This window comes from Tenrec ecaudatus, chromosome 8, assembly GCF_050624435.1.
Source record: "Tenrec ecaudatus isolate mTenEca1 chromosome 8, mTenEca1.hap1, whole genome shotgun sequence".
NCBI lineage: Eukaryota > Metazoa > Chordata > Mammalia > Afrosoricida > Tenrecidae > Tenrec > Tenrec ecaudatus.
This window is the reverse complement of record NC_134537.1, coordinates 39,702,625-39,726,351: the sequence shown is the minus strand read 5'-3', so window position 1 is coordinate 39,726,351 and position 23,727 is coordinate 39,702,625. Positions and strand designations below refer to the sequence as shown.

General features: G+C 37.3%; 1 protein-coding gene and 1 non-coding gene across 2 annotated transcripts in view; both read left to right on the top strand.

Moving 5' to 3' along the window:
- The window catches only part of PAK2 (p21 (RAC1) activated kinase 2), an 89,032-nt gene extending 66,637 nt beyond the window's left edge, over window positions 1-22,395 (top strand). Inside the window, exons 8-15 of the mRNA XM_075556250.1 lie at window positions 1,551-1,614; window positions 4,839-4,887; window positions 5,346-5,458; window positions 7,370-7,487; window positions 10,298-10,397; window positions 12,113-12,309; window positions 19,324-19,461; window positions 19,862-22,395. Coding sequence (XP_075412365.1) covers window positions 1,551-1,614; window positions 4,839-4,887; window positions 5,346-5,458; window positions 7,370-7,487; window positions 10,298-10,397; window positions 12,113-12,309; window positions 19,324-19,461; window positions 19,862-19,948 — 866 coding nt within the window. The 3' untranslated portion in view covers window positions 19,949-22,395. The remainder of the gene's footprint in view (window positions 1-1,550; window positions 1,615-4,838; window positions 4,888-5,345; window positions 5,459-7,369; window positions 7,488-10,297; window positions 10,398-12,112; window positions 12,310-19,323; window positions 19,462-19,861) is intronic.
- LOC142455848 (small nucleolar RNA SNORA42/SNORA80 family) lies at window positions 8,091-8,224 on the top strand. Its single transcript, XR_012785963.1, has one exon. It is a non-coding gene; the product is annotated as a small nucleolar RNA SNORA42/SNORA80 family (small nucleolar RNA).
- Window positions 22,396-23,727: the final 1,332 nt, after the last annotated feature.

Genomic DNA, 23,727 nt, shown 5'->3' with positions numbered 1-23,727 from the left:
GTGCTCTAGGTTAGGCATTGGACTGTTAACCCCAAGGTTCGTGCATAAAACTCACAAGTGGTGACTTGGGAGAAGGATGAAACTGCTCTCTTACAGATGCACAGTCTCAGTCGGAATAGCGTCATTGGCAGAGTTTTAGTTTTGTTTTATGTGGGAGCTGTGAGTTGGAATCACCTTAACAGCGGTGGCCTTGGTTTAGTGGATACTTTCTCAAAATAAGCCTACAAGAAGTCCCTAATAATAAGATAGAGACCTTTCTGTATAGTTATGTGTGTGGGCATAAAATCTGTTCTGGTTTGTAATCTATAACTATCATTGTCCTGGATCAAGCTTTAAAAATAATCTGCATGTAAAAAAAATAAATAATCTGCATGGTGCCAGGAAGAGGAGAGAGTAGAGGTATTATATGATTAAAAAGCCATTAGAACTCTCAGTTTGAAGATTAAAAAAAGAACTAGCCTAAAAGGGTAAAGGAAAAGCACACATTTTTAAAAACTTTTATGTTCTTTATTTATTTGCCCTTGATTGCCTAGTATGTTTATTCTGGAATTCCGTACTCCACTACACCAGTTGTCATGGGCTTGATCTCTCTCATGTCGAGTCCATTTGTGTCAGGGAGAACTGTGCTTGATAGCATTTTGTTGTTTTTCAACAGGTTTTTTTTTTGGCATGTAATTTATATATCATACAATTCAATTATTTAAATATATTTAAAAGAATTGTACAATCATTACCACAGATCAGTTTTAGAACATTTTCTTCACTTTTTGTACTCCTTGTTGTAGGTCCCTATTTCCCCCTAGCCCCCCTGCTATAACCCTGAGAAACTATTAATCCAGCTTCTATAGATTTATTTCTCTTGGATTTCATATAAAGAGAATCATACAAAGAAAAACCCCCAACAACTACAACAAAACACAGAAAAATGTCAGTCTAAAAGAAGCAGAAAATAATATGTTAGAACAAATTTAAGAATGGACCAAAAGGGAAAATGAATGACAAGATGCTAAATTTAAACTTAAGTATATCTACATGAATCCACTTAACAGTGCATTCTATCTGAGAGCAAGGCCATTCACATCTTAGACCGTGGTCCAGGAGAAGTCGAGTGGGGCTTTAGTCCAAGTGCGGATACTGCTGATGTCTTTTGGGCTTTCACTGACCATCCGTTCCCTTGATAGTAGATTGCTCTTAATTTTATGTGGCACCCTAATTTTAAAACCTGTCCCTTAGCTTGACTCTGTGAAACTTATTAAAAGATTTATCAGCTTGTAGTAGAGTAGTCTTTACTGTAATAAGTGGTTTCTTAAGCATGGTGGAGATAAATGACATTGGGAGAGCCATTTAGGGGTTATTCATTTGGATATCATATGTGTCATTTCTGTTAGTAAATTGTTATATGTTTGAAACACTAGTTTTAAAACTTAATACTAGAAAATCACTTTTAAAACAAGTAGAACATATTAAAGGAAATAGTGCTATAAAAGTTAGTTTACAATTTCAAAATGCTTGACTAAGCTTCCCATTTTTGTTGTTAAAATTGAAAACAGGAACTATTGTCAGCATAGGTGACCCCAAGAAAAAATACACAAGATATGAAAAAATTGGACAAGGGTAAGTATTTGTGACTATATTACCACAGTACATAATACTTCCTTCGTGTACTACATATTATTACCTTTGTGGCCTACTAGCCTTGAGTACTTAATACTATACCAAGAGTAGTACCCTTGGTGTGTAAATATGTAATAACAATGCAGTTATTTCAAGATACCATTTAAAAACCTCTTCGTTTTTATTTTATATTATTGTTTATTATTTCTTATTAAATATCATTACCTCTTTGGTATGAAAAATTGCCATGCCAAATATATTTTACAGATAGTACACTGCTAGATTTTATGCAATGAAAAGATAGTGTAATTTTATCTGATTTTTTTTTTGTCTAATGTGGGTTTTTATAAACTCCACTGAGCTTTTTTTTCCTACTTGGGGGTTGTCTGATTTATCTAATACTTCTGTAATAGAAGTACCAAAAGTAGATAGCTTTAACAAGCAGAAATTTATTTACTCATAGTTTAGGAGGCTAGAAGTTCAATTTAGGGTGCTAGTTCTAGGGAAAGGTCTCAATATCTGGCGCCCCTGAAAATTTCCATGTGTCTCGCCTTAGGTTTAGTAGTTTGTCAGCACAGGGGCCAGGTGCAAAGGACACATCCGCTCATGACTCTTTCTTGGTGGTAGTCAAGTTCCTCCATCTTTGATCTTTTATAAGATACAAAGTGCAATGTAAGCGCATCATGACACTCTACATGGATCCTACCTCTTTAACACCTATAGAGGTTGAAACATGGATTTCCAGCATATCACAGAATGGAAGACCACCACACCATACTGGGAATTATGACCTAGGCAAGGTGATACAAAATTAGGGGGATATAGTTCAGTCTATAACAGGGATAAATGAGCATCTGAATTTTTTTATTACTACAAAATCATAGGCTCCTTTATTAAACAAAAAGTCTAAAATGGGAAGCTATTGTTTCTAGGCAAATCTTTCATGTAGTCATTTTATTGGGGGCTCATACAACTCATCACAGTTCATACATATAACCATTAATCATCTGAATTTTTTTGATGTTACTAATCTCTGGAAACAGTCCTGTGGATTTGGAAAGAGATTATAATCCCTTTTTGAAAACATCCTTAAGAATGTCTTTTTAAAACTGTACTTGATAAATGATATATTTGTGTAGCAGGTGAAGATGGAATAAACAATAACTTTTATGAAAGACTGTGGCAAATGCAATGTTGAATTAAAGGAAAGCCAATTTCAGAAAGACGTATGAGCGGGGTACCCCCAAAAAACAAAAAATTTTTCCTGCTAGGTGAGCATCAAGCAACTCGCTCTGAGTTAGTGCACTCGGGGCATCGCCTGGGAAGGTTCTCTCTGGTCACAGTGAATTTTTTATAAAAGTATTTTTGCTCAAACTTTGTTTTTTTGTGGTGGCCGATTTTAAGAGCATGCAGCTGCTCCAGAAAAGTGCCGCAGAAACTGTTATGATGTTGAGCACAGCTTACAAGGGCAGCGCTATGGGAAAAACGCAAGTGTATGAGTGGTTTTCTCGTTTCAAAAGAGGTGAGATGTTGATTGATGACAAAGCTCTTTCTGGATGTCTGTCAACTTCCTGAATGGATGAAAATGTCAACAAAATGTGTTGGAAGACCAATGAGGGACCATTGAAGAGATGGGGAAGTTATCTGGACTATCTTAAAACTCACTTCAGTGAATTTTAATGAAAAAAATGGGGAATGAGAAGGGCCATTGCAAAATTTGTGCCCCAGGTTTTGACTGACCAGCAAAGAGTGTTGACTGAAAACATCCTGTGCTTTGAAAGAACAGCTCCAAAGCAACCCAGACTTCTTTCCCAAGGTTATTACTGGTGACAAGACGACAACAATCAAACAACCATCAAGCCAGTGGAAGACACCATCGTCACTCACCCAAAAAGGCTCATTGTGAAATCAAAGATCAAGATGATGATCACTTGTTTTTCTGATGTGAAGGGGTCAAGTGCATTTGAAGTTTGTTCCACCAGGTTAGGCTGTTAATCAAGCTTTCTATTTAGAAGTTCTGAAAAGATGGCAAAACAGGGTGCAAAAAAAAGGCCTGATTTGTGGCAGTTTGGAGACTGGTTTTGTTTTTCACCATGACAGTGCACCTGCACACACAGCCATTTCAATGAGCCAGTTTGGGGCAAAATACAGCATGCCTCTCTTGCCCCACACACCTGACTCACCTGACCTCGCTCCCTGCCACTACTTTTTGTTCCCACAACTGAAGAGGGACATGAAAGACAATGTAGAAGAGGTAAAGAAAAAAATGAGGTGCTGTCAGCCATCCAAAGAGATGAGTTTTTGAAAAATGTTTCTAAGAATCCATTTGACAAATGGATTAAGTGTAGTGGAGAGTACTTTGAAGGTAAAAAAAATTTAAATACATAACTGGAAAAAAATCCAATTTGTGGGGATACCCCTTCCAAAAGATCAAAGAACAATGAAATTTAAAGCAAATAGAATTTTTCCATGAACTTTCTGAAGCTCCTTCATCCTTTATATGAAGTTTAAAACTACGTCTGGTAACATAATATACAAATATACTTGATACAGCTGATATATGGATCATTATAAAAGCCCCTAATAAAATGATATTTTAATAGTAATGATAATAAATTATGCCTGGCATTATTAGCAGCATTTCCCAACATGAGTGTTCCCACCTCCTGAGGGTACTAAAGCAAAAGCAGTTGCCTTCATTTTATTCTGGATTATGAGCTATAGGATGCATTTCTTATTGCCAGGTAGTACTCATTTATTTTTTTCCCCTGGAAAGGAGGCAATAGGCCTAACAGGTTTGGAAACTTACGTTGTATAGGAAGCTGCACCTACATACTAAGTAACTGTACTGTAGAGAAATGTGTGGAAATGCTGGGCATCAAATGTAGGCTGGAGCAGCACCAAGACAGGTCCTTTTTAAGGGGGATGCCATCATCAGCAAGAACACAGAGGAACCAACCTCCACATATATTTATAATGCTTTACGTCTTAGGCTGGGAAGCGCATACATGGGAGTGTATTATCTTTTTCTTTTATAGCTTTTAGTACTTCTAAATTCATTTGTGACAGTTTTCTAACCTGGTTTGGCTACCAAGATTGCCTCTTACACTTCTTTTTTGATGTTTTAATTGTTCTCTAGTTCATTATTTAAGTGTAAACGTTGGATGTGAAGAACAATAGTGAATTGAAAATCTTGTATCTGATTGTGTCACTTTTCCTTTTAGGGCTTCTGGTACAGTTTTCACAGCTACAGATGTGGCATTGGGACAGGAGGTAGCCTTTTTCACTTATTTTTCATATTTCTGAATATAGCTGTTAGCTTTTAATATAGGGAAAAACTAGACAAAGGTGAGAAAAATTTATATCTTTTTTTTAAGTATATGCTTAGAAATGAGTTATCTTTTTAAAGAGTACAAAGAAGTGATTACTAATTTGGTTTTACCAATAAATGCAAACAGTTCCTTTCCCAGCCTTGGAGTGATACTGGGCTGACCTTGGGGTGGTTAATCAACTTTAAAAGAAGCCTTGAGATATTTAGATGCATCTATGTATTTCAAAATATTGGGCATAGGCACTGTGTGAGTAAAAGGACTACCTATGAGCAAATTATGATCTCATTATATAATATATATACAATAAATCAATTAATTAATGGACTGATTGGTATAGTAAATTTTCTTAAAGAACCGGAAAACATGTTTTGAGATTTTAAAATTCTTTTTCCATTATAGGTTGCTATTAAACAGATAAATTTACAGAAACAACCCAAGAAGGAATTGATCATTAATGAAATTCTGGTAATGAAAGAATTGAAGAATCCCAACATAGTTAACTTCTTAGACAGGTACTTTTGAATAATTCCAAAATACAAGAATAAAGTGTTAAGCTTCTTGGCTTAAGGGGTTTAGTAACTTAAGCAACTTGGACAAAGGCATCAATGCAGAGAAGTATACTTGAAGGAGAAAGAGGAGAGATCCAATAGCACATTATGGTTTGGCAGGCCCTTTTTCTCCCTGGACATCATTTGGCAGATGACAGAAGAGAAATAAGCACTGGTTATTGCTGCTGGTACTTGTATGTGTTGCAGCTGATCAAAAGCAGAACCATTATGGAATTGTTGACTGTGACACAGGTCTTGATTTGAGAAAGGTGACTGCCACATGTCTTTCAAACTTTTAGATCATTTTTTAAATTTTCAAATGGTCTTAATGAGCAGAGCATACGTATATTAAAACTTGTTTAACTTAGGAATTTATGTTAAATAATAGACCAAAAAGAAGAATATAAAATTATTATAACTGTGTTGTCTGTTACTTACTTATGTTTAATAACTTCCTTTATGAGTGAGTAAAATATGGATACTGAATTAATTATAGTAGTGATTATATTGGGGCAGGAGATTATTTTCTTATTTGCATATTTAAGTGTGGTTATAATGGGAAAATAAAAAATACCACTTTAGACAACTCTAGTTATGGGAGTCATCTCAATAAACATTTTCCAGGTACTTGAAGATTTAAACTAAAATTTACCTTTTCATGCTTCATAAAATAGATTTTAAGCCCTTGTAGATTGATGGTTAAAATAAACCATAGGCCTTAGAATCATTCATACCTGGCTTCAAATTCTGGTTTTCATATACTTGATCCGTGACCTTGGATGAGCTGCTTTACTTTTCCATGCCTTGATCTCTTTATCTATAAAATAGCACTAAAACTGCTGTAGGCTTGATTTAATTAAAACAGCCTATATGTAAACACTCGAAATTATGGGCATAATTTTAAATAATTCAGGATCATCTTAATGGATATCGCTACTTTTTATTTGCTGTAACCTATTTTAATCACAGCTTTCTCATTTTTATAAAGATCATTTTACTGGGGGCTCATACAACTCTTTTTTTAATCATTGGAGACTCATACAACTCTTATCACAATCCATATACACATCCATTGTGCCAAGCACATTTGTACATCTGTTGCCGTCATCAGTCTCAAAACACTTTTTTTTTTTAACTTGAGCCCTGGTGTCAGCTCCTTCCCCCCACCCCCACCCCCAATGGCTCCTTAATAGATTATAGATTGTTATGTTTTCATATCTCACACTGATCGCTGTTTCCCTTCCCCTCTGGTTTCTGTTGTTCTTCCCCCTGGAGGGGTGTGTGTTATTATGTGCCATTCATTGCAATTGGTACCCGCTTCCTCCCCAAAGCTCATGACACGTGGAACCCAGGAACAGGAATGGGGATAGCTTTCCCAATTTCATCTTGGCTCTCAAGCCTCAGTTTTCTTAATAAGATCCTTAATATTTGAATGAGGAGCTCTGGTGGTATAACGACTTACTCATTGAGTTGCTGAGGTTCCCGCCATTGTATGAGAGAAGATGAAGCTGATTGATCCCATAAAGATTGAACAAGTTATAGCAACCCAAAGAGGCAGTTCTATTCTGTCCTGAAGGGTTGTGATAGGTGGTTCATACCAAAGATGAGAAACCTTAGTGGTGCGGTGCTGTACACATTGAACTTCAGACCTATCAGCCACTCTATGGGAGAAAAATGAGCTTATTTTCTGTCAAGATTTAACACTCTCCGAAACCCAATATAGGGTCACTGTGAATAGACTACATGCCAAGAAGTGTGACTTGGTTTGGCTCACTGAAGGTAGCAGAATTTAAAGTTGGCAGTGAAGTTCTTTAAAGTGCCCTGTGTTTAGAAGAAGTAAAATTTTGTGAATATACTTTATGTGTTCTACTTTAGTTACCTAGTGGGAGATGAATTGTTTGTGGTAATGGAGTACCTGGCTGGCGGGTCACTGACTGATGTTGTAACAGAGACCTGCATGGATGAAGCACAGATTGCTGCTGTGTGCAGAGAGGTGGGTGCACTCCATTCCTGATATGCTGTGACGATGATGTGGGTTTACAAGAGATCCAAAAGAGTTTTCCTGCACAGGTTAATTTTTATCATTTATGTTACTTCCTCTGTACACATTCTCTGCAAGGAAGGCATCTGTGTGCCCTTTATGTGTAAAATAAGTTCAGAACAAAGTGAGGACCTGTGAAAAACTGCCCACATCATAAATTTTTATCCACACTAGAACACTTTTGAGAGTAAAATAGGTTGTTTTTAGAAACACACCATTCACTACTAGAAACCAAAACTCATATAAAGCAGGAGGCAGATTGACCATACATTTCAGTAAGTCAGTTTCTGATGGTATTGACCTCACTGAATGTGAAAAATCCAGCTGTTTCTTTAGGTGAATTATTGAATGACCTAGATAAATATTTACACCAATAGAATTCCACCAGTTTGCTCTATGTCAAAAACTATCTTTTTCTTCATATCAACTTGTTAATGCTTTTCTTTTGATTGATAAATATCTGATAGTAGAAGTTGTGTAAGATTGTATTGGATGTTGGATGATTTAGCATTCAGCAATGAATTATAAAACTTTCTTGTAAGAATAGCATATAGTGCATGGGTTTGGATTTGTGGCAGGTCCGTTCCCATGGGCCTCTCACAGTGTCCCATGCCAAAGCAAACTGTCACCCCGAACCATTGCCTGGTTTTACCTGGTGGGCTTAAGGCACTGAAGTGGGTTGCACAATGGAAAAAAAAAAAAAGAATAGCATATATAATATGTGGGGTGTTTTTTATTTTTCAGTATTTATTAAGATGTTTATAAAATATCTTTTGACAATTTTTAATTATGCCTTCTTTCAAGAGAGAAGGAAATAACTTAATTAATAGTTATGAATATAACTTGATTACTTAAAAGCTGGTATAACCTTAAGAATTTGTCTATTCTTTGTTTTTTCATTATTTAATAATGATATTATTTATTGTGATTTAGGAATTTTTCTAATGGCTATTAACTTGGATTATTCAAAAGCCAAAATAGAAAATTTATGATAAAATGTTTTCTACTTATATGTTAAAGTATTTTTCTAGAGATTGGTCCTTTTCGGAAATCTACTTAACATCTAGAAGATGTAGAAGATAACATCTAGATGTATAACATCTAGAAGTGATACAATGTTTATCTGTTTTTGTCCTTATTTTTTATTTTTATTTCTCAAAAATGATGGACCAGACTACTTGTTCTACTCTGATAAGAGTAAGAAATAAAGTATAGCTTGCTTTTTCCAAGTTTATTATTTACATATGCAGTTGCTATTTAAAACCATTGGGGCAAGCACAGTTTAGACAATCCTATTATGTTGTAGTGTTTGAGGGGATGAGAGGTTTCTCTTCACTCTTTGACTCAGTGCTTTCTGAAATGTGACATAAGAAGAAAGTAATTGTCAGGTCACTGATGTCCAACTGCATATAGAAGAAATGGAGCAAAATGGGTCTTTTATCACGTTGATGAGAGCAGGCTGAATGGGTCCAGACCACCCAGAATCTTAACACACTTCCCAGTAGCTTATATTGATTAGACTTCTTAATCTTGGATTCAAATGAGAATGATCACAAATTTATCCTTAGTGTGGAAAATATTTTTTTAATTTAAATCATTTTATTAGGGGCTCATACAACTCTTATCACAATCCATACATATACATACATCAATTGTATAAAGCACATCGTTACATTCCCTGCCCAATCATTCTCAAAGCATTTGCTCTCCACTTAAGCCCTTTGCATCAGGTCCTCTTTTTTTTTCCCCCTCCCTCCCCGCTCCCCCCCTCCCTCATGTGCCCTTGATAATTTATACATTGTTATTTTGTCATATCTTGCTCTATCCGGAGTCTCCCTCCCCCCCCCCTCTGCCGTCCATCTCCCAGGGAGGAGGTCTCATGTGGATCCTTGTAATCAGTTCCCCCTTTCTCCCAGCATCGCCCCTCACACACTTGGTCCTGAAGTTATCCACCCTGGATTCCCTGTGCCTCCAGCCCCCATATGTACCAGTGTACAACCTCTGCCCTATCCAGTCCTGCAAGGTAGAATTCGGATCATGGTAGTTGGGGGGAGGAAGCATCCAGGATCTGGGGGAAAGCTGTGTTCTTCATCGGTACTACCTCGCACCCTGACTGACCCATCTCCTCTCCTAAACCCCTCTGTGAGGGGATCTCCATTGGCCGACACTTGGTCCTTGGGTCTCCACTCTGCACTTCCCCCTTCATCCAATATGGTATATATATATACATATACACATAGAAAATATTTCTAAAGAGCCTGTATACATTTACAAAATGCTAAGTCCTAGAAGTTATGTGGCCCCATCCATTTTTTAAACGAGACATTGAAAATTGATATTCTTAAGAATTTTAATTAATCAGTAGCAGAGATATGACTAGTCATAGTGTTCTCTGAATTTATACTTCTTATAATGTACTATTACATAGGTTTTATAAGAGTTGAATTTTGGAAAACAGCGTATTTACAGTATGACTAAGTCAGCTTTTTCTACAACAGTAAGCTGCAAAATGCCTTCATGCCCCTCGCCTCTCAAATCACCTTGACACTCTTGTGTTTCATTGCAGTGGCTACAGTATTTACTAGTATCTCTGGACAGGGAGGGAAGAATTAATTAAAGCATCTTATATTTACAAATGAGAGGGTATTGTTTGTGGGCTTTTAATAAATATAGGTGTTGGAGTTCTGCGGCCTATACTGAACATGAACCTCCCTTAGATTTTCCAGGGTCTGTTCATTGACGGGTGTCTCTCCTCTGTTCAGTGTTTACAGGCACTGGAGTTTTTACATGCTAACCAGGTGATCCATAGAGACATCAAAAGTGACAATGTCCTTTTGGGAATGGAAGGATCAGTGAAACTTAGTGAGTAACATACTGAACACACATGTATATAACATATATAAGTAAATGTCTGTGATAAAATTTCCTGTCTTGGTTTAATAAAACAGTTGTGCAATGTATATTTGTATGCTTTAATATATGGAGTGGGAAGCATGTAGTAGTAAGGAACATTTACTCTCAAGCGGAACAGCCGGACTTTAAATACCAGAAGTGCCACTACTTGCTGAGTAACTTTGGGACAAATTAATCCTTTGGGCCTATTTTCTCCTTTGTAAAGTCGTCCCTGAGAATTCTTCCGAGGATTAAAAATGTAAGGCACTGGGGAATAGTGCCTGGGATTGTCTCAGTGTTGATGCTACTTTTTAGACATAAATTTGGATTTGTCTCTCCTGCCTGTTGGACTAGACATTTCATCATGCTGTTTGGCATTCGTTGGGAGTTTGTAGACCCTGGCCTAGTCAGGGGAGGGCTGTGTGACTGACTGCAGGAATGACAAGGGGAAAAGATCTCATATAAATAATTTTCTCGAGTAATCTGACTTAGGCATGATACAGTTCATGAAAAAATTCTGAATTGTTGCTGTACATTGCTGGCTATACCCTCTTTCAGTGTTAACCCTGCACGCTGGAAGATTCAAGAACACCTGAGGTTTCTACAAATTAAAACTCAAGACATTGCTTAGCGCAAAGGATGACTTAGCTAGCTAATGCTTTAACAGCACTACCACAAGTGGATGGATAAATAGAAATTTATTCATTCCCACTTTAGCTAAAAGACCAAATTCAGATGCCAGCTCTAGGGGAGAGGTTTATCCTGTCTATAGGGCAAGGTCTTTATCTCCGCTCATCATCTGTTGGCCAGCATCCCTTAGAGATCTGCTTGGTATCAATCTTCACATCAGATCATATCCTGAGGATGATTGCATCATTGTGTAACTGACGAGTGCCATCATTACTTAACACATTGCGGACGGATCCCGAGTTTACTTACGGACTAATCACAAGATAACTCGTGATTTCTACATGCTGTCTTCAGATGCCATCTGCTTAGATATATTTTAACTACTTCGTCTATTTAGGTGTTTACATCAGTGGTGAATGTATCAGACTCGATTGTCTTCATGTTCTTTTTGTTTACTTAGCATTGTAGTGCATTTTGGTTAAATCAAATAATTATTTTTTTAATTGTTTTGCAGTGAGTAGTGCACTTATCATGATCAAACCTCAGTGAAATGTAAAAAATTACCTAAATCGCTCAAGTGGTCTCCCATTACACAAAAATCATGAAGAAAGTCTTAGCTCTCATTCTTCTAATTTTTCAAAGTAATATGGATTGTGTTGATTATTTTCACAAGAGGTTTATAATTTCATGAAGATTATAGTTCATGAAAGTAATAATGTTCTGCACACATTGCAAAATAATTGTTTCATACTGTTAGATATCTTATAGTCAAAAACTGAAAGTTATACATAAATATGATTAAAAAGTTGATGAGTTATACACCCATTTATGGTTTAATCCAAAAAAACCTACAGCCGAAAAAATATCCAGCCACTTGGGTAAGCTGGTAAAAAAATATCCGGTCTTTAATATGTTAAGTGCTAAGCCCATGAGAACATAGTACAATCAAGGAGGCACATATTTTAAGGGACACAGTTTTCTGTCATTTTACATGAATTCTTGATAAAGGGATCCATAGGAACCATTAATTCGAGACAATTTCTTTTGTTTTATAGCCGACTTTGGGTTTTGTGCTCAGATCACCCCTGAGCAAAGCAAGCGAAGTACCATGGTTGGAACGCCTTACTGGATGGCACCAGAGGTGGTTACACGGAAAGCTTACGGCCCTAAAGTGGACATTTGGTCTCTGGGCATTATGGCTATAGAGATGGTAGAAGGAGAGCCTCCATACCTCAATGAAAATCCCTTGCGGGTAAGACTGATTCAACACCAGCCTGCTTTAAGGATAAAATGCTTATTAAGAACCTGCTTGTGCCAGTCACTAGCCCAGATTAAGATACAAAGTTGATAGAACTCATCTCAGCTCTCACTCTGCTAAAATCATTTAAAAATCATTTGCTTCCAGTTACAGAGTTAATTGTGTTAAGTAAAGACTTTGGAGCTTTAGTAGGCTTTTTGGTTTCTAGTGCTATATGTAAGTAGCAATTTACTGACTTTAGAGATACTGGTTCGTAGGTCATCAACTTTGAGTCTTGGCCTATGTACCCCAAGGTACAGAGAAGAGGGTAAATTATGTGATGTTAAAGCCCGTGTTTACATGGAAGAGTGAGAATCCCGAGATACAGGAAGTCAGTGTACTTTTAAAATGAAGTATCCCAGCAGCTTAACTGAAGAGTTTGGAGTGTTTTTTTTTCTCCTTCTTTTAAACTGTATTTGGTAAAAACAAAAGCACAATGAGCTATACCTACTAGAATTGTTACAGTCTAAAATAAAGACAATAAGAAACTGGGGCACTCATTACTAGTGAGGTCTTAAATATTGCAGATGTTTTTGGAAAACAATTTGACAGCTCTTCAAAAAATCAAACTTAGCGTTATCTTGTGGTTGCTAGATGTCCCTGAGCCTCCTCCACCTCACAACGGCCCTATGTACATTAGAGTGATGCACTGCCTGGTTCTGTGCCTTTTTCACAACATTTTGAGCCCATTGTTGCTGCAGCCAGTGTGTCAGTCATCTCATTGAGAATGTAGCTCTTTTTGCTGTCTCTACTTTACCAAGCTTGATATCCTCTAGGAACTAGCCCCTCCTCATAATGTGTCTAATACGAGATGAAGTCTCACCAGCATTGCTTCTAAGGAGCATACCACCTATACTACTTCTGGCAGCTCATGGTATAATCTGTATTCTTGAACAGCACCATAGTCGAATGTCATCAATTCTTTTTTTAGTCTACCATAGTCATTGCATGCATATGAGGTGATTGAAAATAGCTCGGCTTTGGGTAGAGCCTTTATGCCATAGTCCCCCAGGTGATATCTTTACTTTTTGACACTTTAAAGAATAGATTTGTGAGAATGACAAGTGCAACGAATGTATAAGGGTGCTTTGCTCAATCAATGTATGTACAGACTGTGATAAGAGTTGTATGAGCCCCAATAAAAAGATTTATTAAATAAAACAAAAGAATAGATTTGTCCAGTGCAGTACCCAGTAGTTCCAGTGTTGAGTGTATATCTACCTGAGAGAATTGAAAGCATATTTCTGCACAAAATCTCATAATCTTAGCAGCATTACTTACAATATTCAATAAACTGAAGCAACCCAAATGTCCATTAGCTGGAATGGATAAACAAAATATATGTTATACCCATACAATGAATTGGCATCCACAAAAAGGATTGAAGTAGTGATACAGGCTATAATGTGGATGAACCTTAAAAATATTAGTGACAGTAGCCAGACACAGAAAGTCATTTAAATGAAAGGGAAGTCTGTAGAGACAGAAAGTCAATCTGGTACACAAGGTCTATGTGGAGTAACTACTAGCAGGCATGGCTTTAATTTTGTAAGGATGAAATTGTCTAGAATTTAACATTGATCATGGTTTCCCAACCTGTGACTATCCAAAAAAATATGAAATTGTACACTTTTAAAAGGTGAATTTTGGTTTGTGGAGTGTCTCTAAATAAACTTAGTGCCCCTCCCCACCCACAAATCAAGAGAAAGCTTAAAAATATATACATACAACTACCACCCACTGCCATCGAGCTGATTGCAACCCCTAGAGGCCCTAAAGGATAGAATAAAACTGCCACTTCAGGGTTCTGAGGCTAAAAATTGAGGGGAGCAGATAACCTCATCTTTATTCTGAGGAGTGACTGGTGGGTTTGAACCCCATACCTTTCAATTAGCAGCCACCAGAGCACCTTAAATACGACTATAGACTTACAGGAAAAACTTCAAAACATTTAAGAAATTAGATGCAAATGTCAAGGGAGTGATTGCATGAAAGGAATTGGAAGTGTTGAGAAGCTCCATGGGATTTGGAGTGAGTCAAAAATCAGCTCTTTAGCACTGGGGTGGAGTCAAGAATTGCTGGCATTGGTGGAAAAGATAGGAGGAGGTGGAAATTGACAGAGTAAATATTGATAAATTGCAGGGAATGGTCATGTGTAGATAGCCTGAAGTGAACTATGTATGGGCAAGAACATCTGAAAGGAGAGGGTCAAGAAACTATTAAAGTTGCAGATTATGACAGGAGTGATATTAAAGATGTTAACAGTTGGTTATCACTGTGGGTGGATGTTAGAAACAAAGATATGCATTTCAAAGTGTAAGTTATAGAGAAGAAGGGGCTTAAAGATCTCAAAGAGACATTGAGGGGCCCAAAAGATACTTCTCCAGACCCAGTGGTGTGGGAGAAAACAGCACTGGAAGAATCCTTATGGGAAAGGATTAAGAAAAGATTAATAGATCAAGAAAAGGAAGAGGATGAGGGGATGTGCAGAAAGGGAATGTTTGAGAAGAGATTAAGCCTAAAGGCTTCAAAAAGTTTATGAAAAATACCATGATCTTTTCATTCAAAATTTCCACATCTTTTTGAGGCCCCTTATTATTTAAGGATTTTGCTGATAACTGCCTGAATTCCAGAGGAAAATACAAATGATTCAAGAATTTGATGGATGTGAAAAAATATCATGAAATGGAACCGGCAGAGCCATATGGGATTCATAATGGAGCTGGGGGATTGACTATGAGTTCTAGGTTTACAATCATTAACACAGATTAAGTCCCAGAGTAGAAAGTTGGAAATTGAAGGGTCTTTTAGAGGGCCCCCTTTGGGTTGCTTCTGAGGGAGTGTAGTGTTTATTATCTCAAAGATGCGTTGGGATCCATTTGATTAGTGGCAGTGGGTTTATTCTACCAAGACCTTGCCCTGAAAATTGACGATTGAAAGGATAAAAATATGATTGATCATACATTTCTAGTAGGAACTGCACTTCAAAATAACCAAAAGCCCCACTAAATGAGTGAGAATTCTTATTTATAGAACAGTGTCAGCTGATAGTGTAGAAAGAATAACAGAATTAGAAGATTTTCATTATGTAACCATTAATTGATAAAGGTAAGATCAGCTGTGGTTCTAAAATTGTTAAATGTTGAGGGAAATTTTTATTTGTAAGGTTTCATAGTATCACACACCTCTTCCCCCATTCAGATTAACTTGGTGCTTCAAGGGCAAATAAAGAACTTTATCACAGTTTTAGAATCCTTAAAATTGGAATAATCGATACCATCTGCCTTCTAATGGAGTAGTATCAAGTAGAATCATCTATTAATTCTTGCTGTAGTGTTTGCTTTGGACCTAATTAAAAACCAGTTCAAAACCAGTTCTTACTTTTTAAGAAACAAAGGAGCAAAATAATACAATGAGAAAAATCCAGAAGGAAGCAGTCTTTGGGAAAATAGCTCACTTCAAGTCAATTTTATGAAAGGAAAAGGTAGAAGGAAGCTATTCTAGATTTTAAAAGGCAAAGCAATCAAATGCAGGTCTGTAATTGGGTTTGAACAAACTACTAAAAAAAAAGTAGGTAGGTCCATATTGTTGATGTCCATATTACTATGGACAGGCTGTGAGAGAATATTAGCAAAGAATGAGTCATCTCCCCCTTGACCCCCCAATGTTCTAGGCCTCTGCTGTGGCCCTGAAGCTTTTCTCTTTAGCCGTACTCCTGTCTATCCGTCCTCTCCAAACCACCCACCTTTTTAAAGATTTAGAATTATTTTTCTGTTGGGGATGAGGACTATCAAATGAACAAGATCACTTTTGAATGGTTTTTGTAAAGCAGTGTATATTCCAAAAAAATGTGAGTAATTTTGAGTAGGTAAGCTGGCATTGTTTAGGAGAACAGACTGCCATTTCCTTCTCCTGAGGAGGAGCTGGTGAATTCTGTTCATGATATTTTGGTCAGGAGTGGTCATGGTACTCAACTGCTAACAGAAAGCTTGGTGGATTGAACCACCAGTCATTCCACAGGAGAAAGGTGTGGTAATCTTGCTTCCTAAATATTACAGCCTTGGAAATCCTGTGGGTGGGGTAGTGTTTTAGTCTAGGTTAACTAGAAAAACAAATCCCAGGCACTCGTGTATAAGAAAAAGCTTTCTATAAAAGAGCAATTATATATTAAGAAAACAGCTGAGCCCAGTCTAGATCAAGACCATAAGTCTGATATTAGTCCATATGTCTGATACCAGTCTATAAAATTCTTCAGATTTACGCAGTCGTGCAATAATGTCAAATGCGGGAAGATCACAGGCCAGTGGGAAAGACTTGTAGATCCAGTGGCAGTGGAAGCATCTCAGCGCTGACGTGGGTCTCCACATGGCTTCTTCAACTCCAGGGCTCTAGCTGCAATCAGCATAGCTCCATGTGGCTTGTCAGCAGGAAGATGAAGCAGAGAGTTGTGTCCTGCCTCCAGTGAGGAAGACAGGAGTTCCCTAAATCCTCAGGATAAAGTCATGCCCACACAGAGGCCTCCCTCGTTAGCTATGACCTGATTGACTGGCTAGGCACCCCTGTGAAGTTGACAGGAGATTATGTAACTGCCCTGGAAGTCCTACTTGCCGTATGAGGTCACTGTGCATCAGAGTTGACTTAACGATGGGTTGGTTTTGTAGGTATGGCAATGGTATTGTCTTTAGATAGAATTATCCAAGGAAATAGGGGCGAAATGCCATGACTTGTGTGATTTACAGGAATTGGATGAAGATCGATGACTATCAATGACTGGTTTTCGATCTGACTTCACAGTATCTGATTGTGATAGCAGGCTGCCACTTTAAAAACAAAACAAATAAGTTAAATGAAAAGTTTGGAGGTAATATGTAATGAGAATTTAGGCCATTTGAAAATGGGCACACTCATACTTTAATGCTTTGTATATCACTTGGGTATCCTCTCCTCTCTCCCACTCCCTCTTTTCATAACAGTCCAGGCAGAAAGAAGCCTTAAAAAATAATTCAGGCGGAAATTTTGGTGACTTAGGGTTTGGCAATGAGTTTTTAGATAACAGTAATGAAAGCATTATCCATGAAAGAAAGAAAATAAATTCCCAAGTTGGACATTATTAAAATTTAAGTTGCTTCACAGAAGGTACTAAGAGAAGGAAAACAAGCCACAGACTGGGAGAGATTATAGATAAAATAAATCTGATGGAGGACCTTTTCTAAAAATATATCATGAGCCTTTAAAATTCATGAGTTCATTAACAGTCCAATTTAAAAATTGGCAAAAGGTCTGAACAGACATTTCATCATTTAAGCAAGTAGACGTGTGAAAAGACACTCATCATGTTGTTAGGAAACTGTAGGGTAAAGCCACAATGAGATAATACTACACACCTATTACAGTGGGTAAACTCCCAAGAAAACAGGCAGTACTAAATGTTTACAAGGATTGGAAGTAACCAGAATTCTCATTCATTGTTGGTGGAAATGCAGAATGGTACATCCACTTTCTTTGGCAGTGTCTTACAAAAGTAATGGTGGGCATAATCTTACCATATAACTCAGCAACCATGCTTCTGGATCGTTGCCCAAGTGAACTAAAAATGTACACACAAAAACCTGCAAATGAATGATTATTGCAACTTTATTCATAATTGTCAGCAACCAAGATGTCCTTCAGTAGGTAAGTAGATAAATGGTTATCACATCATGGAGTATTCATCCCATCACAGTGTCATCAACTCAGTTCCAACTCACAGCGAGTTTATGGAGGGTTGCCAAAACTGTACATCTTTTATGGGAGTAGAAAGGCTAGTCGCGCTTGCTCAGAGCTGCTGGTGGCTTTGAGCAACCAACAGTGAGGTTAACAGTTCAGTGCTACCAGGGTTCTTAATCATGACCGTGCAGAGGCATGAATGCATCCTGAATGCGCACTGCTTAGTGAAAGAAGCCTGGTTGCAAAGTCTACCTACTGTACGTTTTCGCCTGTCTGATTCAGGAGAAGGCAAAAACTATAAAGAAAGTCAACTAATCAGTGACTGCCAGGGTGTAGAGCCAGGGAAGAGTGAGTAGGTAGAACACAAGGCATTTTTGTGGCAGGGAAACTATTCTGTATGGTACCATAATGGTGGATAAATGCATGTAACAAAGCCCACATGGTGGTCAACATTAAGGTTCACGTATGTAACACCAAAAGTGAACCTTAATGTTGACATTCGGGCTTTTGCTGATACTGGTTCATCAGTTGCAACAGAAGAACCACACTGCACAAGATGTTAATAATAGAGGAAACTATTCTAAAAAATAGTTAATATTAAATAATGTTGCCTCTAGAAACTTAAAGGAGTACATAAAGAATACAATGACATTTTGATGGAATTATGAAACATCAATATGTACTTTAATTCACTTCAGCTATTAGTTATGTAAATGTAGTCCATTAGTATCTTGAGATCATGATATAACAATTGTTTTTGTTTTAAAGAGTTTTCAGCAAATCCCATTGTTTTGAAATCTGTGATTTGGGAAGACATTCTATCACATGTATGTTGATGGTAGAGTTGAGGTCATTTTTATACCTTTTATGCATTGTAATTTTATTTCTCTCCACAACATAAAGGAAGCTATTTCTGATTGGGGAAAAGGGGTGTGAAAAGGTTTCAGCAAATATAACATCTAATCATAACAGGAATAATAACATGTAAATAGGTATAGACAATAATAGGCCTCATTTTAATACTTTAATATCATATATACTTGAGTATAAGGTGACCCAAATATCAGCTGAGTCACCTAATTTTACCACAAAAACTGCATTCCCAAATATCAGCTGAGTCACCTAATTTTACCACAAAAACTGCATTTAAAATGTGCTGAAAAACTTATACAAGAGTATATATGGTATTTATAGTGATTGTATTTGAAGAAGTAAATGTAATGTACTCTACCTTAATAATGACAAAAGATGCTCTACTTTTAGGCCTTGTACCTGATAGCAACTAATGGAACCCCAGAACTTCAGAATCCAGAGAAACTTTCCCCAATATTTCGGGATTTCTTAAACCGATGTTTGGAAATGGATGTGGAGAAAAGGGGTTCAGCCAAAGAATTGTTACAGGTAAATTTGGAAACTGTGCCTTTGGAATAGTCAACATAAAGTTTCCATTATTGTTGTGTTTAACTGACTTTCACTACTAATTGATCACCATCACTGTGGCAGCTGCTGCACTTTAAAATTCAACTGCTAGAAATAAAAGACTGATAATACTATATTGATGAATTTTCACATGTTATCAGTTCTCAGAATGCCGGCAGGGGTCATGTAACTATATGTTGTGAACATTAAAGACTAGTTTTCAACTATCAAAGTGACATGTTGGCTCCGTTGGTTGAATACAACTCTTAAAATGTGTTAATAATTAAATAAATTAAGATCCATAACGTTGTCCTTGGGCTTGATGGAAAGAAAAGATTGTGCACATCTAAACTGATGACGTTTCTCTTCTTTCCCCCGGCAGCATCCTTTCCTGAAACTGGCCAAGCCTTTATCTAGCTTGACGCCACTGATCTTGGCGGCTAAAGAAGCAATGAAGAGTAACCGTTAACACCGCTGCCACCGCCTCGCGTTCTTTCATCCATTTTCTAAAAGAAGTCTTTTAATATATGAAAAGTACTACTATTTTCAGGGGGTTGGAAGAAATGGTTTCATAACATGGAAGGGAAAAAGCAAGTAACTCCCTGAAGACAACCCAGAGAAAATTGCAGCAACAGCAAAAAGAATTTTGACATTGAAATGAACCCCTGCTTTGGGTCCAAAAGGAATTGTGGACTGAATCACTTGCCTTATCTCTCTTGGCACACAGCCAGCCCATCCTGGCCATCTATCATGCTTGAGATTTTGCATTTTATTTTATTTTACTGACTTCATTGTAACAGATCCCATTCATGGTCACCTTTGGGATGTTTTCAGTACTTGAATGACACATTCGAGTTTTCAGAGTATTTGTTTCAGCTGCCCATCGTACTTTCTTCTTCCCAGCTTTGTTTCTTCCCTTGGCTTGCTCTTTTTGAGTTGCGTTGAGGAGTTTTTCTCATGCCTAAATTCAAGGCAAGTGTGATAGAAGTTACAAAGCTCAGTATTTTGGTAAAGGGGCTACATTTGGTTTAACTTTATGTAGATGCTAGGACCCATAATTGTTACATGTACTGACTGTTACATGTACTGTTTCAGTTCAGAACTTGAACTGAAAAGGGGAAAGTATGTGATTTTTACCTTTTTTAACAAATGTGAAAGAATCCGTTCAGAAATTTCATGGTAGTGAGTTGTTTGGCTTTTGTTACATGTATAGAGAGAAGACTAATAATCTATATTTATAACTAAATCAATGTGTCAAAAAAAAAAAAAGAATCCCATTGACTATTTGTCCTTTAAGTTTTGTCTTCCTTTCTTCCTGTTTCCTCTTGAGACTTGACTTCTGGAACCAAAGTGACATGTTCTTGTTCCAGCATGGGCTTTTTTACTTTGGTTGGTGCCGCTACCTTTGCTCCCATCCCTACCCCACCCCCAGTTTCCTCCTTTATTTTGCAAATTAATTTCTGTATATGTTGTAATTTTAGGCTTAGGTTGTTTTTGTTTTAATTAACTCCACCCCTACCCCCAGTGGGAAATAATAGGATAACCACTGAATTTTCAGAATTTGAAAGTTAACTTTTCCCTTCTCCTTCATCCCATGAGCCACCAGCTGCTGCTGCGCCTCCCCTCCCCCCCAATCAATTTAAAGAAGAAAAATATTTGAAGGTAGCAGAGATCATGTGAGACTTGAACCTTGGTGAACTGAAAAGTAATTCAATGAGATTATATTCATGAAAAGAGCAAAACATCTACATTGAGATATACAGTAAACCATAGAGAAACATCTCAGTGGCTAAGCAACCTTAAGTGACAGAGTCGTTATCCAGATGAATTCATGGATTATCTGAGATAATTGTGTTACTTTAGTCTTTTTTTGAATTGAGTAGATAATATTTGAAAAAGAAAACTAGAGAAAAAAAGATGAAAGTGAAATGTGCTTGATGATAGTAATGACAGTGATTTTTTTTTTTAAGGTCTGTTAACTGTTGTGTTAATTACTAGAGTACTCTCGCCTCTCCCGTCTGCTCCTCTCTCCTCCTATCATTGTTTGGTTTTGCATTTGGAGGACAGGTTGTCCCTTCTGGAATCCCAGCGGACCTTATAGAAGGGAGCAAGCTGGGGTTCGGTTCTGACTGTTGATTCCCACCATCTCTTCCCAGTGAACATCTTCAAACCACCCTGCCAGCTGCAGTAGTACAGATTGTGAGTCATGGATGTTTGGGACTGTGTTAGGAAAATAGAAATAAAGATAGAAATGGCTGTTTTTAGGGAAGTTCTATAAAAAAATGATTAAAAAAGTCATGAAACATCTAGTGCACTATTGTCAAATTGATTATTGAGTTCATGTTTCTCTGGATTATGTTGACCTACACAGATTTTACTAAATGACTTTCTGGAAATAACTGGGTTCTTTCTGGTGGAAAGCTACAGTGCCTCTTGGCCTCCATATTTGCACTTTCTTGGTAAACAGTTGTGTGGATAGATGATAAAGAAGATGCCAATGAAGTAGAAAACCCACTAGAGCAGCGGTTCTCAACCTTCCTCATGCCGCGACCCTTCAATACAGTTCTTGTGGTGACCTCCCCAACCATAACATTATTTTCCTTGCTACTTCATAACTGTCATTTTGCTACTGTTATGAATCGGGTGACCCCTGTGAAAGGGTTGTTGGAACCCCCCCCCCCCAAAACAGGTCACAACCCACAAGTTGAGAACCACTGCACTAGGTGGTAAGACGGATCATAATGACCATATTCATTGAATACAGTGCCAGTGCCCCATTTTTATGCTTGTGACTTAGCAAAGGACACGTAAGTGTGTAGAAGCAGTTGAGGATTTGTATGTACAACTTGTTGATGGTTCCCTGCACGTCCATTGCTGGCAACGGACTTTGTCATTAAAAGCTGACTCCTCGGTTAAGGGAGCTATACTGTGGTTTATTCTCTATTTACTTGCATTGACTAACCTGTAGTTGAGATAATACTTTGGTTAATTATGAAACATGTCATTTTTAAGCAAAAATAATCTCAAATGCAATATGGAATTGTGATTTATTAGTTAATTTTAAATTAAAAGGTTCTGATCTTGTTGAGAACAATAATATCTGAATTGAGATTTATGCTTTTTTGATAATTGCCTTTGAACTCACCTTTATGCCACTACTTTATAATGAAGATTCTCATTTAAATCTAAAAAGTACCATAGTCGTCTTCTGCTATTGGGATAGTATTATAGAGTAGTTATTTATTTTAGACCATAGAGGTCTTAAAGTTACCTGCTCCTCTTGTTCTTTTTGATGCTTTTTGGGCTTCTAAAATTGGGAAACAATGAAAATAGTGACGGTTTTGTCCTACCGGAAGTAGTAATCTAATAATTGTACTAACAACGAAAGAAACCAGGGCTAACCCAGCTCTCTCTCCATGTGTTGAGTGCCTGACACGCAGCAGGAACCTGCTTCCTTTCACATACAAATAGTCAAGCTGCTTAAATTTTATCTTATAACTTCCAGTCCTAAATGAACCTGTGCCTTTTCAACAAGCATTTTAAGATTACCTATGAGTATTTCTTGGTAAGGGGCATTTAAATACTGGTTTGTTTTTATACTCTGTATTTTTAGCCAGAAGGATTTTAGATCAGATCAGGCAGTAATTAACTATAGTTAGAAAAGCAGTTGCTTAAAGAATCTGCATCACTCTTAACCCACAATTTAAAAAAATATGCCAAGAACACCATCTCACTCACTGCCATTGAATTGATGCTAATTTATAGTGACCCTGTAGGACAGGGTGCAACTGCCCCTGTGGGTTTCCGGGACTTTCACTCTTCAGGAGTAGAAGGCCCTGCCTTTCTCTCGGGGAGCAGCTGGTGGTTTCAAAGTGCTGACTTTATGGTCAGTAGCCTGGCTCAGAGCCACTGCACCACCAGGGCTTCCATGGACACCATTGCCAGGTTGAAGTGTCCAAAGTGCACATTCGATTATAGATAGCTAAAATCCTCCAAAGAGAGAGTCACTTTGGTCTTTTTAAAGTGGAATTTCATGGTAATATAAAAAAAAAACATTTGCTTTATCTCCACTGCCCCATAATAAGTATTTAAGCAGTTTTTCCATGCATGTGTGAAACACATGCACCACAATGGTGCTTCAAAAAGTTACTGGGAAATAGAATTTTTCCACAAATTTTTTGAAGTCCCTTATTTTTACACACGTATGTATATACATACACATTTTAACCCCCTCACCACGTTTATGGC